This window comes from Panicum virgatum, chromosome 3N, assembly GCF_016808335.1.
Source record: "Panicum virgatum strain AP13 chromosome 3N, P.virgatum_v5, whole genome shotgun sequence".
In the NCBI taxonomy this organism is placed as follows: Eukaryota; Viridiplantae; Streptophyta; class Magnoliopsida; order Poales; family Poaceae; genus Panicum; species Panicum virgatum.
The window spans coordinates 64749321-64761412 of record NC_053147.1 but is presented as its reverse complement, the minus strand read 5'-3'; the positions used below and the strand labels follow the sequence as shown (position 1 = coordinate 64761412).

Here is a 12092-nt window from a genome sequence, read left to right as displayed (position 1 = left end):
TCACCCACCGAAATGCCCTCTATGTGATCAGGTCGATGAAACAATAGATCATCTATTGGTGTCTTGTGTTTTCACCAGGCAATTCTGGTTTAACATGCTGCAGCAGTTTGGCCTGCAAGCCATTGCTCCTCAGCTAGAGGATCATTGCTTTATGGACTGGTGGGCAGGAGCAAGCAGTAGGGTCTCTGAGGAAGTTCAAAAGGGGTCAATTCTATAATCATCTTAGCAGCTTGGCTTGTATGGAAACACCACAATGTGTGTGTTTTCGATTGTGGGGGGGGGGGGGGGGGGCTCCTAATGTTGATCAAGTCATTTCAGTTTTCAGGAATGAGGTCTGCAGCCGGGGCTCGAGGAATTTCCTTTCTCCTCGCCCTAGCTCCCAACTTGTAGAGGCTCTAGGCAGGTGCTGGTCTGGTCCGTTTGTGTATTGTTGTGTAAGTTAGCTAGTTGTTGTTAGGGTGTGTTACAGACCCATTACCCCTTAACATTTTGGGGGGTTCTTTTCCCCTCTCTCTTCTTAATATATTGATACACAGATCTCCTGCGTGTTCGAGAAAAAAAAGGTATCCCCTTTTTTATGTCGTGTGGGTCCTGCAGATACACTGAAATTGAACATAATTTACTAGGAAAGGTTGCTTTTCTTTCTGACTTTACTCCTGGCAGGCATTACAGTTCTACACATACAAGGCTTGTATGTACAGGCAGTACCCTATAAAGCAGTCAAGCTGAATCACACACCACAGTACAGGTTCTGCATTATACAAGAAGAGAAAATAGTGATAAGAGTTTGTAGAACTACATTACTTCCTTTTTTTCAGCTTACAACTGTTGCTGTTGCTGCTGCTGCTGTGACCTGATCAAGGAATCAAATCTATGCACAGCCACTAAATGTCAGTCTTCAGATCAAGTCGCTCCAGGAAAACCATTCCTGTGGTGGAAGGGCCTGTTGAGCAGAAGCTGATGCCACCGAGGTGTCATTGCTTTGGAGCAGGGGAGCTTGCATCTGGCTCTGCATGCTACCTTGAGCTGATGCTAGAGCACCTGTAACGGAACAAGATTAGTTGGTTTGGAGGTATTAGAGCTGCCAATGAAATTTATATTAGTCAGGAAACTGGCCCCTCCAGTCTGATTTGAGGGATGAGCCCACCATCCACAAATTAATGTTTTTTTTCTGAATACGCAGTATTGTTCACTTTTCATTGAAGATCTTGAGTGGAAAAATTTCAGGTGTGGTTGAACCGTAAGTTTTGATGCAAGGGAGTTACATGGAAGAAGATAACACATACCACCGGCTGCAGGTTGTTGTGGTGTTAACATCATACAGCCCAGAGAGGGAGTTGATGCTTCTAAGGTGTCATTGCCTAGCCATAAGAGCGAACTCTGGATGTCCACCTGATTAAACCCTAGTGATGATGGGAAGGAAGCAAACCCATTGTCAGATGCCATGCAGCTCTGTGCTAGATTTTCCTATAAGAGCTTATACCAATGGTCAGAGGTTGTTTCTCTACCTGCTTGGTTCAGGAAATGCCCCACTTCGTTGTGTTCATCTCCATGGTACAACTCCTGCACCAAATTAACAGCCCATGAAATTCTGTTTGTGCTTTATGGTACTCCTGCATCAAACTCGCAGGAACTCTGTACTTAAACTTTTTTTTGAAACAGGATCACCCGGATTTTATAGAAAGTTTTACAATGAAACAGCTAAGCAAGCTGGGGTTACCAGCGGCTATGAAAATCTAGAGGAGAGTAGCCAGAGCCAGAACTATGTTGCTATAAAAGGAAAGTACAGCGCACGCAGGCCCAGAAAAAAAACAGCAGCAAGATCACATGAAACTGCAATTAAACATTTCAATTCATATAGGAACTGAAAAATTATCCAGCATTCGAAACGGGGTCATCTATCTTTGGTTAGATCAAACTATTAGTCATGAGACAACAATTACTCACCTTGGTTGTCCAACTACAAGAGTTCGGTTGACCAACAGGTTCCTGACATGAACCATTAAGAGAGGTAGAGAACTGCTCCTGACCAGGCTGGGTGCCTTGAGCTGGAATGTCTAAAAGTCATGCAAGGGAGATTGCAAGGTAAGCAATTGAGTTTTATTTTAATGGAACAACTGCAAGACTGAAGAAGGAACCTTGATATTGATGTGCACTGTGGTGATAAGGAATAGAGGAGCTGGGATTGGGATCCATGTTCGTGTTTGCAATGGATGACTCAATCTGAGTGTGGCTCGAGCTTTCGACAGCAGGAACACCTGCAACTGAAAGAAAATTATCAATCATCAGGGTATGCACGCTGCATGTTTGAAACACAAGACCGGTTTTCTAACCTTGATAAGCTGCAAGAGGACCAGAAGAATCACTTGGCATGTTGGATGGTCCAGCTCCAGCACTAGAACCAGCGCCACCTATATACGCAGTAAGTGGCCGAGGAAAGTTGTCTGTCTCTGTCATTACATAATCAGGACGAAGAGCATCCAATTGATCATATGCACTCCCTTTCAGCTTATCCACTAGATCCTGCAGCCAAACGCACATGAGACATGTTTGCTTCAAATGGAGAAACTGATGAGCAAGACACATGGCTACTTAACCCTGACTTCGCAACATATACCTGTTGATCCTGGTCAAACTTGCCACACGCTGTGTAATGGCCATCAAATTCAGCTCCAACAAGACCATGCACGCAATTGAAAAAGAGCACACTTTTTGTTTCCGGGCAATGGTATGATGTCAGCTCACGCCGGAGGGGGCACTTCCTTGCATGCTCGACCATCTTCTCCCAGTTCCTGTGTTCTTTTTTTATCTGGAGAACCTGCACACCAAGAAATGGAGACCATCTGTCATAAATTCACCAATGGAGGGACGTGCATGCAAGAAATATTCAAGAGATTTACTTTGGCAAGATTCTCAGGGTCCTTATTCAGAGCCTTCAAGAAGTCCTGCACAGTAAGGATCTTCTCCTTCTCAAGCCTCTTGCAGTAAATCCCATCTTTGGCAATTTCTTTCAAACGATGCACCGGATCATTGAGCTTAGGAAGGTGTCGCTTTTCATTGACTGCGAAAAAGAAAAGGGAGAAATATGTAAACATTGATAACCTGTCAACACATCACCTGAAGTGTTTAAGATTGCAATACGAATCTTGGACCAGCATCATATATCTTAATCATCTCTGGCCTTCAATTGAAGTGAAATGAAGATGCTATACAGATAGCAGGAAACCTACATTTGTTTCTGCGATCCTGCACAACCACAGGGTCCATGACAGCCTCTTGAACACGGAAACCACATACCTCACCCTCACAAACTCGTGCCCCAATGATGAACTTCCCTCTGTGTGCCTTGCTTGAATTTTCTGTGAATTTGATGCTGCCAAGATCGCACTGTCCATTCTTCAGCTGGGCCTTTATTCCTTCACCTGCCAACACATTTCCTCTTCCATCCCGAGCATTGGCTCTATGTTTATTGAACTTCTTAGCAGTCCAACTCTTTGGGGAAGCATAAGGAAAGTCACCCTCAAGGGCGAAGATCTCAATTTGCACATTCGAAAGCTCGCCTGATTCAATCATTTTCTCTCCATTGAATATGCCAATACTAATGGCTGTATTGCGGTCAGATTTTATCTCATCGTCATGGTAAACTTGCATGTTCATTCCATTGAGGAAGCGCAGCCGAATGCTTGTGTTTTCACCCTTGCCTTCAGTACTGGCCAATCCTTCAGCTTCAGCAGGTTTGACTTCCTGGTTTGTCTCTTGCCTGAAATAAAAACAAGAAAGCATAGTAAAATGAGGTTTAGTTACTTTAAGAAACTAACTTTTGCTCCACCAGGACAAAAAGAAATCCCTTACCTGAACTGCTCATGATTGTGGTGGTCAGGAGAGGGCCGTGCTATATTGTCCTGCATTTGGTGCAACAAGCAACAGTAATAAGCCAAGTGTTTTTTCCCAAAAAGAAGAAGCAACAACCAAGCAGAGATCTTATTTTGCACCCATACAAGCATTCCAATTGACAAGCAACAACCGAAAAAGAATTTCATAAGAAAACAGTGAGCAAGTATATATGCAAATGAGATCTGACCACTTTCACGGTGATATCCTGAATCTGCTCCTCCATTCTTCCCAGTTTGGTACCCATAGTTTCCAGTTTGCTATCCATATTTTCCAGTTTGCTGCATCCAAAAAATTCCAAAGGGAAATGTTTTGAGATTTTCTCGGAGTCAACCCCCTAAACCTAAATTACAGGGCTTTTGTTGTTAGAGTACCAAAGAAAGTAGTAGTAGCTGAGATTAAGTGGGAAGGGAACGAAATGTTTACCTAAACAAGGGATTAATGAAACGACAAATCTGGTCCCGCATCTATCCAAACAAATAGAACATATAAGTCTCAGTCAAGTAACCAACCATGGCAAGACAACAAGAGAAATTGATAGTGATCAATCATATGTGGAAAAAACACAGCAACCACACTTTAAAGTGCATACAACTACGGGGAGCCAAGCAGAAAATCTTTGCTCATGGTATGAAACTACAGAGCCTAAGCTGAGGACTTAACAAATATAACATTTCATGAAGAAACGCTCTGTACTTTGAGCATATTTGTTCGGATTCTGTTGGTACGGTATAGTACACACCAATTTATTTAAAAGAAAAATAGTGCACACCAAAACGAGACTGTCAGCCCAATTCACGGGGATTACTTTACAGCAAAAAAAGCAGAGGCAAACAGGGAAGCTTTTCCCCCATTTCTTCTAGAAAAAAAAAGCTTTTTTGGGCAAGTGCTCTCACCATGCGACCAAACTTGGAGGCGGAGATTGCGATGGCGTCCGTGCTCCTACCCTTCCTGCACGAGCGCGGCACGGCGTCAACGAGACAGAGAAAGAGATAAGAGACGAGCGAGAGAGGACAGTGGACACGTACGGCCGTTTCAAGAAGAGGACGACGAGCACGATGGCCAGAAAGTGCCTCGGCGACGACGGCGGGTCGGGGCGGCTGCTGCTGCTGCCGGGAGCCGCTTCCACTCGCAGGCGCTTCTCCTGAGGCGGCGCCGCCCCGCCGTCGCCGGCCGCCACGAACAGCTCCCTCTTGGGAGCCATTGGATCCCTCCCTCCCTCGCCTGCTCTCGTACGGTGGCGCAAGCGGCCTCCTCGTTCCTCCGGCTCTCCTCGGGTCCCGGTCGCCGCCGCGTCGGAGGGGAGGAAGGTGGAAAAGTCGAGGCGCGCAGCAACCAGCTCGGAGTTCGCTAGTGGCCAGTGGCTACTGCTGCCGCTAATAAATTCAAGTACTTGGCTACAAGACAAGCTATGATCCTGTTTGTTTCCATTCTTTTCCTATCTCTGTCACGTTTAAAAGAATTTTAGTATTTAAAGTGTCAAATAAAATTTATTTATTAATTTTTTTAATAGATGTGTGCTAATTTGCGAGACGAATCTAACGAGGCTAATTAATTCATATTTTGCTATAGTGATGTTATAATAACCATCCGCTAATGTCGGTGTCCTGATTTGGCGGTTCGGCACCAACTAGTAGTGAAGATGCTACGTGATCCCTCTCCCTGGATGGTTGATGCAAGAGGTAACACAGAAACGCACGAGTTTATCCTAATTCCGGCCGCGGGGCCGTACGTCCAGCAAGGGTATGCGAGCACACTGTACTATCTTACACCGGGGTGCTTGTAGTATGGGATACAAGCGAGGCGAGAGAGGGAGGAAACCCCCAAGTCTCTGCTAGATGATTGAGGCAAGTGCCAATATCAGGAGAACGAGCGGGCGAAGCTAAGGAGTTGGTCGTATGAGAGCATGGAGGCGAGAGAGAGAATGGAGAAGACAGAGCCCGCCTCCCTTTATATAGACACAAGGAGGGGCGGTGTACATGTACGGGAGGGGGAAGAAGTCGCCGTCTCTCCCCAAATCGGGGGCGCACAGTGAACAACTAATGTAGAAAGTACACTGTGAGGGCACTGGAGATCATGGCGTCGGGCGTGCGGTTGTCCTGGGCGTCGTCCTTAGCCTTGCGGAGATCGTGCCGGCGTCCTTGCGGCTCCAGTGGGTGTCGTGGTGATTGCTGTGGAGGGTACCGTCCTCCGTGCTCGACGTGGCGGGGCACCGAGGGTCCTGTGGGCGGGGGTCTTGCTCTGGTCAAGGCCCGGCCTGCGTTCGAGGGTCGCGCCCATGCCGATCGAGGGTTCCGCAGCAGGGAAAGTACGCGGGGTAGTACGGGAAGTTAGCAGCACAGTGGCAGTAGCAGTGCTGGGCACGTTCGCACAGGGCGTCGCAGGTTCCCATAGCGGCGCCACAGTGCCGGGGATGGCTGAGCAGTGACTGGAGTTGGTGGATGGGATTCCGGTCACAGCCCTGTGCGCGCGTGGTGGCCTGACGCCGCCTGACCTCCCACTCTGCGGTGGAGTGGTTGGCATTTAGTGCTTCCGTCAGGCGGACGGTGAGCCGGCGGATCGCTAACTCCGTCTGCCGAGGGGTAGCCTCGAGCGAGGCGGAGTTGGCATGCTCTCCCGAGGGTAGGTCCGCGACCCTCGAGCGAGGCGAAGCTGCGGTGCGCTATCGACGGTCTCGGCGGGGAGGCCTCGAGCGAACCAGAGATCGCTCCGCGGGTTCGAGGGGAGTTTCGAATAGGCCGTACTGTGGAGGTGGGCAGCTTATTGGGCCTTTTTGAGTCCTTTCCTTTCCTTTGGATCGGAAGGAGACTGTAGGCCTTCGTGGGCCCGATCGCTCGACACGTGTTTTGCGTTTTGAAGGTGATTTAGTCCCCTAGTTAGGGTGCCCCTAATCATGGTACCCGACAGTAGCCCCCCGAGTCTTTGTCGGGGGTGAGCATCAGCTCTGCAGAGGCTTGATCCCTCGAGGGCGTGACACGGGTGCTGACCGTGGATTTGGTTTTCCTCGTGGGGGTGTGTCGGCGCGCTTGCAGGTGTGGCTAGATGAGATTAGTTCAAGATCGGAGTTCGCCGACAGAGAAACGGCGGTAATGCCACTCCGAGTTGTCTATGCAGATCATAGTCGCCTCGAGCACCATGGCGTTGCTGCTGGGAGTGTCACCGCCGCACTAACGGGAAGGATCGAGCTGGGTTGCAGAGCCAGATGGAAGTGAGGAGAAGAGTCGGGTGCTTTGCGGCCTTACTTGGAGCCGGGTCCTGCGGGTGGAGACGGGTCTGACCCCGAACCCAACACTAGCGGGAACGAGGAGAAGGCTCGGACGCTAGGCTGGGGTTTTGATCCTCGAATGTGTGAAGTTTCCTCCGTGGGGGCGCGTCAGCGCACCCGCGGGTGTAGCCCCCGAGGCTTTGGAGGAGTGCTTGCTCTCGTCCAAGAGCTTATAAACGTCGCTCTGCATGGTCGATCAGGTGCGGCAATTGCCCAGCTTCTTTTTCAGCCAGCCTCGGCGTTCCTTTCAGCCGGCCTCGGTGTTTTTCGTTCTGGTACAGCGGTCTTCAACTCTGTTGATCAATCCGACAGGCGCGTGTAAGCGCGGGAGGTTTGTTCGACACGTGGAATTTCACAATCGACGGTAGCCGACTCATCCGAGGGTGCGGCCTGAGCCGCGGCGTGCGAGGAGCCCCTGAGCCCTGGCCAACGTGAAGGTGTTCAGGGGTCCCTCGACTTTTTGTTACGACCCTCGTCGCCCTTCCGCAGGTAGGAGGGGGTGAAGCATGCCATGCTACCCATGCCCGGGCCGCGAGTCATGGTTGCTTCGGTGAGCTGTTAGCGGGTGGTTCAAGTGGACGTCCATGCCCCGTTCAATAAGGGTCGGCTTGTGGTCCGTGGACATGTCACATAAAGCACTCGCAAAGGTTCGCTAGGCGGGGCTCGGACCCATTCGATAGGGTCCGAGGGCTTGATGCTCTCCCTCGATGGGATCCCCCTGCTAGGCACCCTCGACTGGCCTTGAACACTGCGTGGGATGTCTCGAACTCTCTGTTCGAGGGTAGCTTGTACGACACATCCGTATAGTCCCTGACTCTAGCGATCTAGGGCGCCTGTCGAACCCTCGACGGGCCAAGCTTCGAACCCCTTATTAGTAAGGCCTCGGGATAAAGTTCCTTCGACGGTGAGGAACCCCCAGAGGGAATATTCCGTCACGGTTTGCAAACAGCACGGAGTTGCCAATCGCGCGCGCTGGTCTTCCGCTGGTCGTGGGCAACGTGGCCTGGTGCGTGCAGTGCGGTGCGGGCGCGCCTTTTCAGCCGGTCACCTCAGGCAAGTGGAGAGGCGTGGGCGGCGGCTGGCTGGCGAGACGGCACTACAGTGCCGCCGCCCACGTCAGTTATCGCACCACGATTACTGCTGCGCGTGCGCGTGGGGGTCTACTGTAAGCATCTAGGCCCTCAAGGTATGTTTCGGTGATTAATGACAACCATTATTGTGACTAATGAGTTTGTGCAGCTTAAAAGATCTTTATCGCTCATTTGGTCATATGTCAAAAGAGGCCCCTCAATTTCGGTTATTCTAAAAGGCGATCTCGGTTTTCAACTTATATATGTCAAGGCTAAGGATCTTTCTAGTCCTAAGTGTCACAAGGTTGAGAAGGACACTTAGGTTAGTATAGGTTTTATAGTTTTATAGTGATCGCACTATTAAGAGGGGTTAAGGCTAAGTAACTTGAGCATGGACATGATCATTTGAAATGGATGCACATAATGATGCAACTATGGTCACTCAGGTTTCTAGAAGTTCAAATAAGTGGTTCTCAAACTATATCTCAAGAATATTTGGATTTCATTCAAGACTCAAATCAGAAAAGACAAAATCAGAAAAAGTCTATACACCGGTTTAACCGACGCTCTCAATTTTCTATACGTCGGTTTAAACGAAGTCAGCAGAGTCTGGACAAATTCAATACACCGGTTTAAACCGACGTGTTTGAATTTAACGTCGGTGCATTGGTCCAGAGTTGGTTTTTCCAGGGAAATTCAAGTTCTATTCACCGGATTAACCGACGCTGTTTGAATCAAGACGTCGGTGCAATTGACCAGTGAGATGGTTTTTCAGAGGAATTTAAAAGTTGTACTCACCGGTTTAAACCGACGATGGGTTTGAGTTAACGTCGGTTGCAGTTGTCCAGAGACTTGATTTTTCAGTGGTTCAGTGGACAACTACACTCACCGGTTTAAACCGATGCTACGTCGGTTAATCTGCCCCAGTTGTAACGGCTAGTTTTCAGAAGAGGCAGTTTACATTCACCGGTTAAACCGACGATGACAATGGGGGGTACGTCGGATTAACCGGCGCTACGCAGTTTTCTGGCAGCTTTTCTCCAACGGCTCTATTTGTGTGAGCTGCCTATATATACCCCTCCAATGGGTCATTTCGCCCACTCTTGACACCAGGCAACATTCAAACACTCATACCATAGTCAAGAGCCACCTTGAGCTTCATCATTCACATACTTGTGCATTCAATCAATCAAGAAGCAAGATTAAGGACTTGAGTAGAGAGAAGCTAGTGTGCATCCGTTCTTGGTGATCGGTTCTTGCTCAAGTGAAGGCCTTAGCTTGTTACTCTTGGTGATTGGCATCACCTAGGCGATCTTGGTGATCGGGGTGTTTCTCGCGGAGCTTGCCAAGGATTGTGGGAGCCCGGAGAAGAAGATTGTACGTGGCTTGATCTCCACCACGCCGGGATGGTGAACGGAGACTCTTAGTGAGCGCCCTCGTCTCGGTGACTTGGGAGGTGACAAGACTCTTTGAGAGTGTCACAACGTGGATTAGGGGTGTGTGCCAACACATCGATACCACGGGAAAAAAATCCGGTTGTCTCTTGTCCATTCCCATTATTCAAGCATTTTCTTTCATGCAATTTACTCATGTGCTTGACTTAGAGATCATAACTTAGCTCTACCTTGCTAGGCTTTACTTTGTTTTTATCTCTCATAGCTTGTGTAGGTAGTTTAGTTATCCGGTTGGTGAATTGGTGCCCTACTAGCTTTGCATAGGTTAAGGTTGTCTTACTTTGTTTTAGAAATTGAAAAAGGCCCAATTCACCCCCCCTCTTGGTCCATCGATCCTTACAATTGGTATCAGAGCCACGTTGCTCATTTGGATCATTAGGCTTCACCGCCTAGAGCTATGGCCAAGATGGGTGGTTCGCCGCCTCACTTCGAGGGCAAGAACTTTGCCTATTGGAAAGTTCGCATGGCCGCATACCTTGATGCGATTGCCCCCGAAGTGTGGTTGGCCACTAAGACCGGATTCACCGGAACTCCCACCGCCGAGCAATTAAAATGGAATGCCAAGGCTAGAAATGCAATTTTCGAGGCCATAAGTGAGGAAGTCTTTGCTAGAGTTAATGGCATGGACTTAGCAAGTGATATTTGGAAGGAACTCATTGAAATTCATGAAGGCTCCACTAAAGTTCGTGAGCAAAAATATCACTTGTTTAGAGCTAAGTATGATTCCTTTAAAATGCTAGCTCATGAAAATTGCAATGATATGTACTCTCGCTTGAATGTCATTGTCAAGGACATTAATGCTCTTGAAGTTTCCAAAATTGACAGTGGCTCCATCAACCGCAAGATTCTCATGCTCCTTCCGAAGCCCAAGTACAACATTATCAATGCTATGCTTCAAAAGGAGAATCTTGATACAATGGAAGTGGGAGAGCTTGTGGGCGAAATTCGCGCTCATGAAATGAGTATCCTTGGTATGACCGAAGAGCCAACAACAAGCAAATCAATTGCTCTCAAAACCAAGGCCAACAAGCATCGCAAGCTCAAGATGATCAAGCAAGATTCAAGCTCAAGCAATGAAGAAGATGATCATCATGAAAGCTCATCCGATGTTGAAGATGATGGAGAGCTTGCTCTTATGATGAGAAAGTTCACCCGCTTGAATGACAAGATCAACAAGAAGGGGTTCAACTTTGACTCTAAGAAGGGAATGTTCCGGCCAATGGATGTCAAGAACAAAATTTGCTACAATTGTGGAGAAAAAGGTCACATCCGTCCAAATTGCCCCAAGCCGGACAAAAGAAACAAGGATCACAAGAGCAAGCATCGCCATGATTCAAGCGATGATGAAGAAGAAGAAAGGAAGAACAAAAACAAGAGACTTGGGAAGAAAAAGAGCCATGACAAGAAGACCAAGCTCTTCCCAAAGAAGAAAGGGCACACCAAGAGAAGCTTCTTGGTGGAAAAACAAGAGTGGGTGACCGATGTCTCATCAAGCGAAGATTCAAGTGATGAAGAAGACATAGTCACCATCGCCCTCACAAATGAAGAACCATCACTACCTCCACCTCCAATGTGCCTCATGGCCAAAGGTAACTCTAAGGTATGTGAGAGTGAAGATGATAGTGATGATGAGCTTGACCCTAATGAGTTTGCTAACCTCATTAATGAGTATACATCCGTCATCAAGAGGGAAAAGGGCAAAGTCAAGGTTCTTGAGAGCACTCGTGCCAAGTTAGAGCTTGCCCACTCCGATTTGCTTGGCAAGTACAATGACTTGCTCAAAAAGCACAATGAGTCACTTGTACTTGCTAAGCAAGTTGAAGAGAGCCACAAAAAGCTTAAACAAGAGCATAGGGAGTTGGCTCACAAGTATCAAGAACTTGAATTTGCCTATGAAGCAATTGACCCAAGTCTTGAGAACTTTGCTCATGAAACTATTGAGAAGGTCAATGCTTCTACTTCATGTGATGACCTACTCATTAATGCAAATGCTACTAATGCTTTGTCCGAGCTTGCACCTTCTAGGGAAAAGGAATTGATGGATCAAGTTGCAAGCCTCAAGAGTAGTGTGGAGAAGCTCTCAAGAGGAGAATACATCCACAAAGAGATTCTCTTCAACAATGCCCGTGACTATGGCAAGAGAGGTCTTGGTTCATTTCCGGAGCCAAACATAGCCACTACTCCTTCTCCGGAGATCAAGATTAGCTTCATCAAGGAAGTTGGATCATATTGCCAACATTGCCAAGTCACCGGGCACCACACTAGGGAGTGCACTTTACCATCACGTCCTCTTCCTAAATTACCCAAGAATTACTCTTCAATATTTCAAAATAACCATTTTCTCTTGAGTAAGGTGAAGGGTAAGGTGAAGGCCAAATTCATTGGCAAACTCACTAAGGAGTCAAAGAAGAA

General features: G+C 47.9%; 1 protein-coding gene across 5 annotated transcripts; it reads right to left on the bottom strand.

Moving 5' to 3' along the window:
* Window positions 1-618: 618 nt before the first annotated feature.
* LOC120666746 (calmodulin-binding protein 60 F-like) lies at window positions 619-5257 on the bottom strand. 5 transcript variants are annotated; one of them, XM_039946668.1, is made up of 14 exons: window positions 4920-5248; window positions 4788-4842; window positions 4318-4358; window positions 4082-4172; window positions 3853-3902; window positions 3231-3760; window positions 2901-3061; window positions 2618-2818; window positions 2334-2529; window positions 2139-2258; window positions 1948-2048; window positions 1509-1563; window positions 1287-1403; window positions 619-1041 (listed from the first exon to the last, which is right to left on the bottom strand). In XM_039946668.1, the coding sequence occupies exons 1-14, from the start codon at window positions 5093-5095 to the stop codon at window positions 899-901; spliced, it is 2037 nt and encodes a 678-aa protein (XP_039802602.1). In that variant the 5' UTR covers window positions 5096-5248; the 3' UTR covers window positions 619-898. The 5 variants fall into 5 exon arrangements, with proteins under 5 accessions (XP_039802602.1, XP_039802601.1, XP_039802604.1 ...); XM_039946667.1 differs by having other exon boundaries at window positions 2139-2264; window positions 2334-2523; window positions 4920-5237; XM_039946669.1 differs by having other exon boundaries at window positions 632-1041; window positions 2334-2523; window positions 4920-5257.
* Window positions 5258-12092: the final 6835 nt, after the last annotated feature.

What these genes read in the sequence shown, in the direction of transcription:
- LOC120666746 (XM_039946666.1), bottom strand. Translation starts at nt 5,095, where the DNA reads ATGGCTCCCAAGAGGGAGCTGTTCGTGGCGGCCGGCGACGGCGGGGCG. An exon ending in CCTCCAAGTTTGGTCGCATG is followed by an intron (nt 4,359 to 4,787) that starts GTGAGAGCACTT and finishes TTGTTTGGATAG; the next exon opens with ATGCGGGACCAGATTTGTCG. An exon ending in CACAATCATGAGCAGTTCAG is followed by an intron (nt 3,761 to 3,852) that starts GTAAGGGATTTC and finishes TTTTTATTTCAG; the next exon opens with GCAAGAGACAAACCAGGAAG.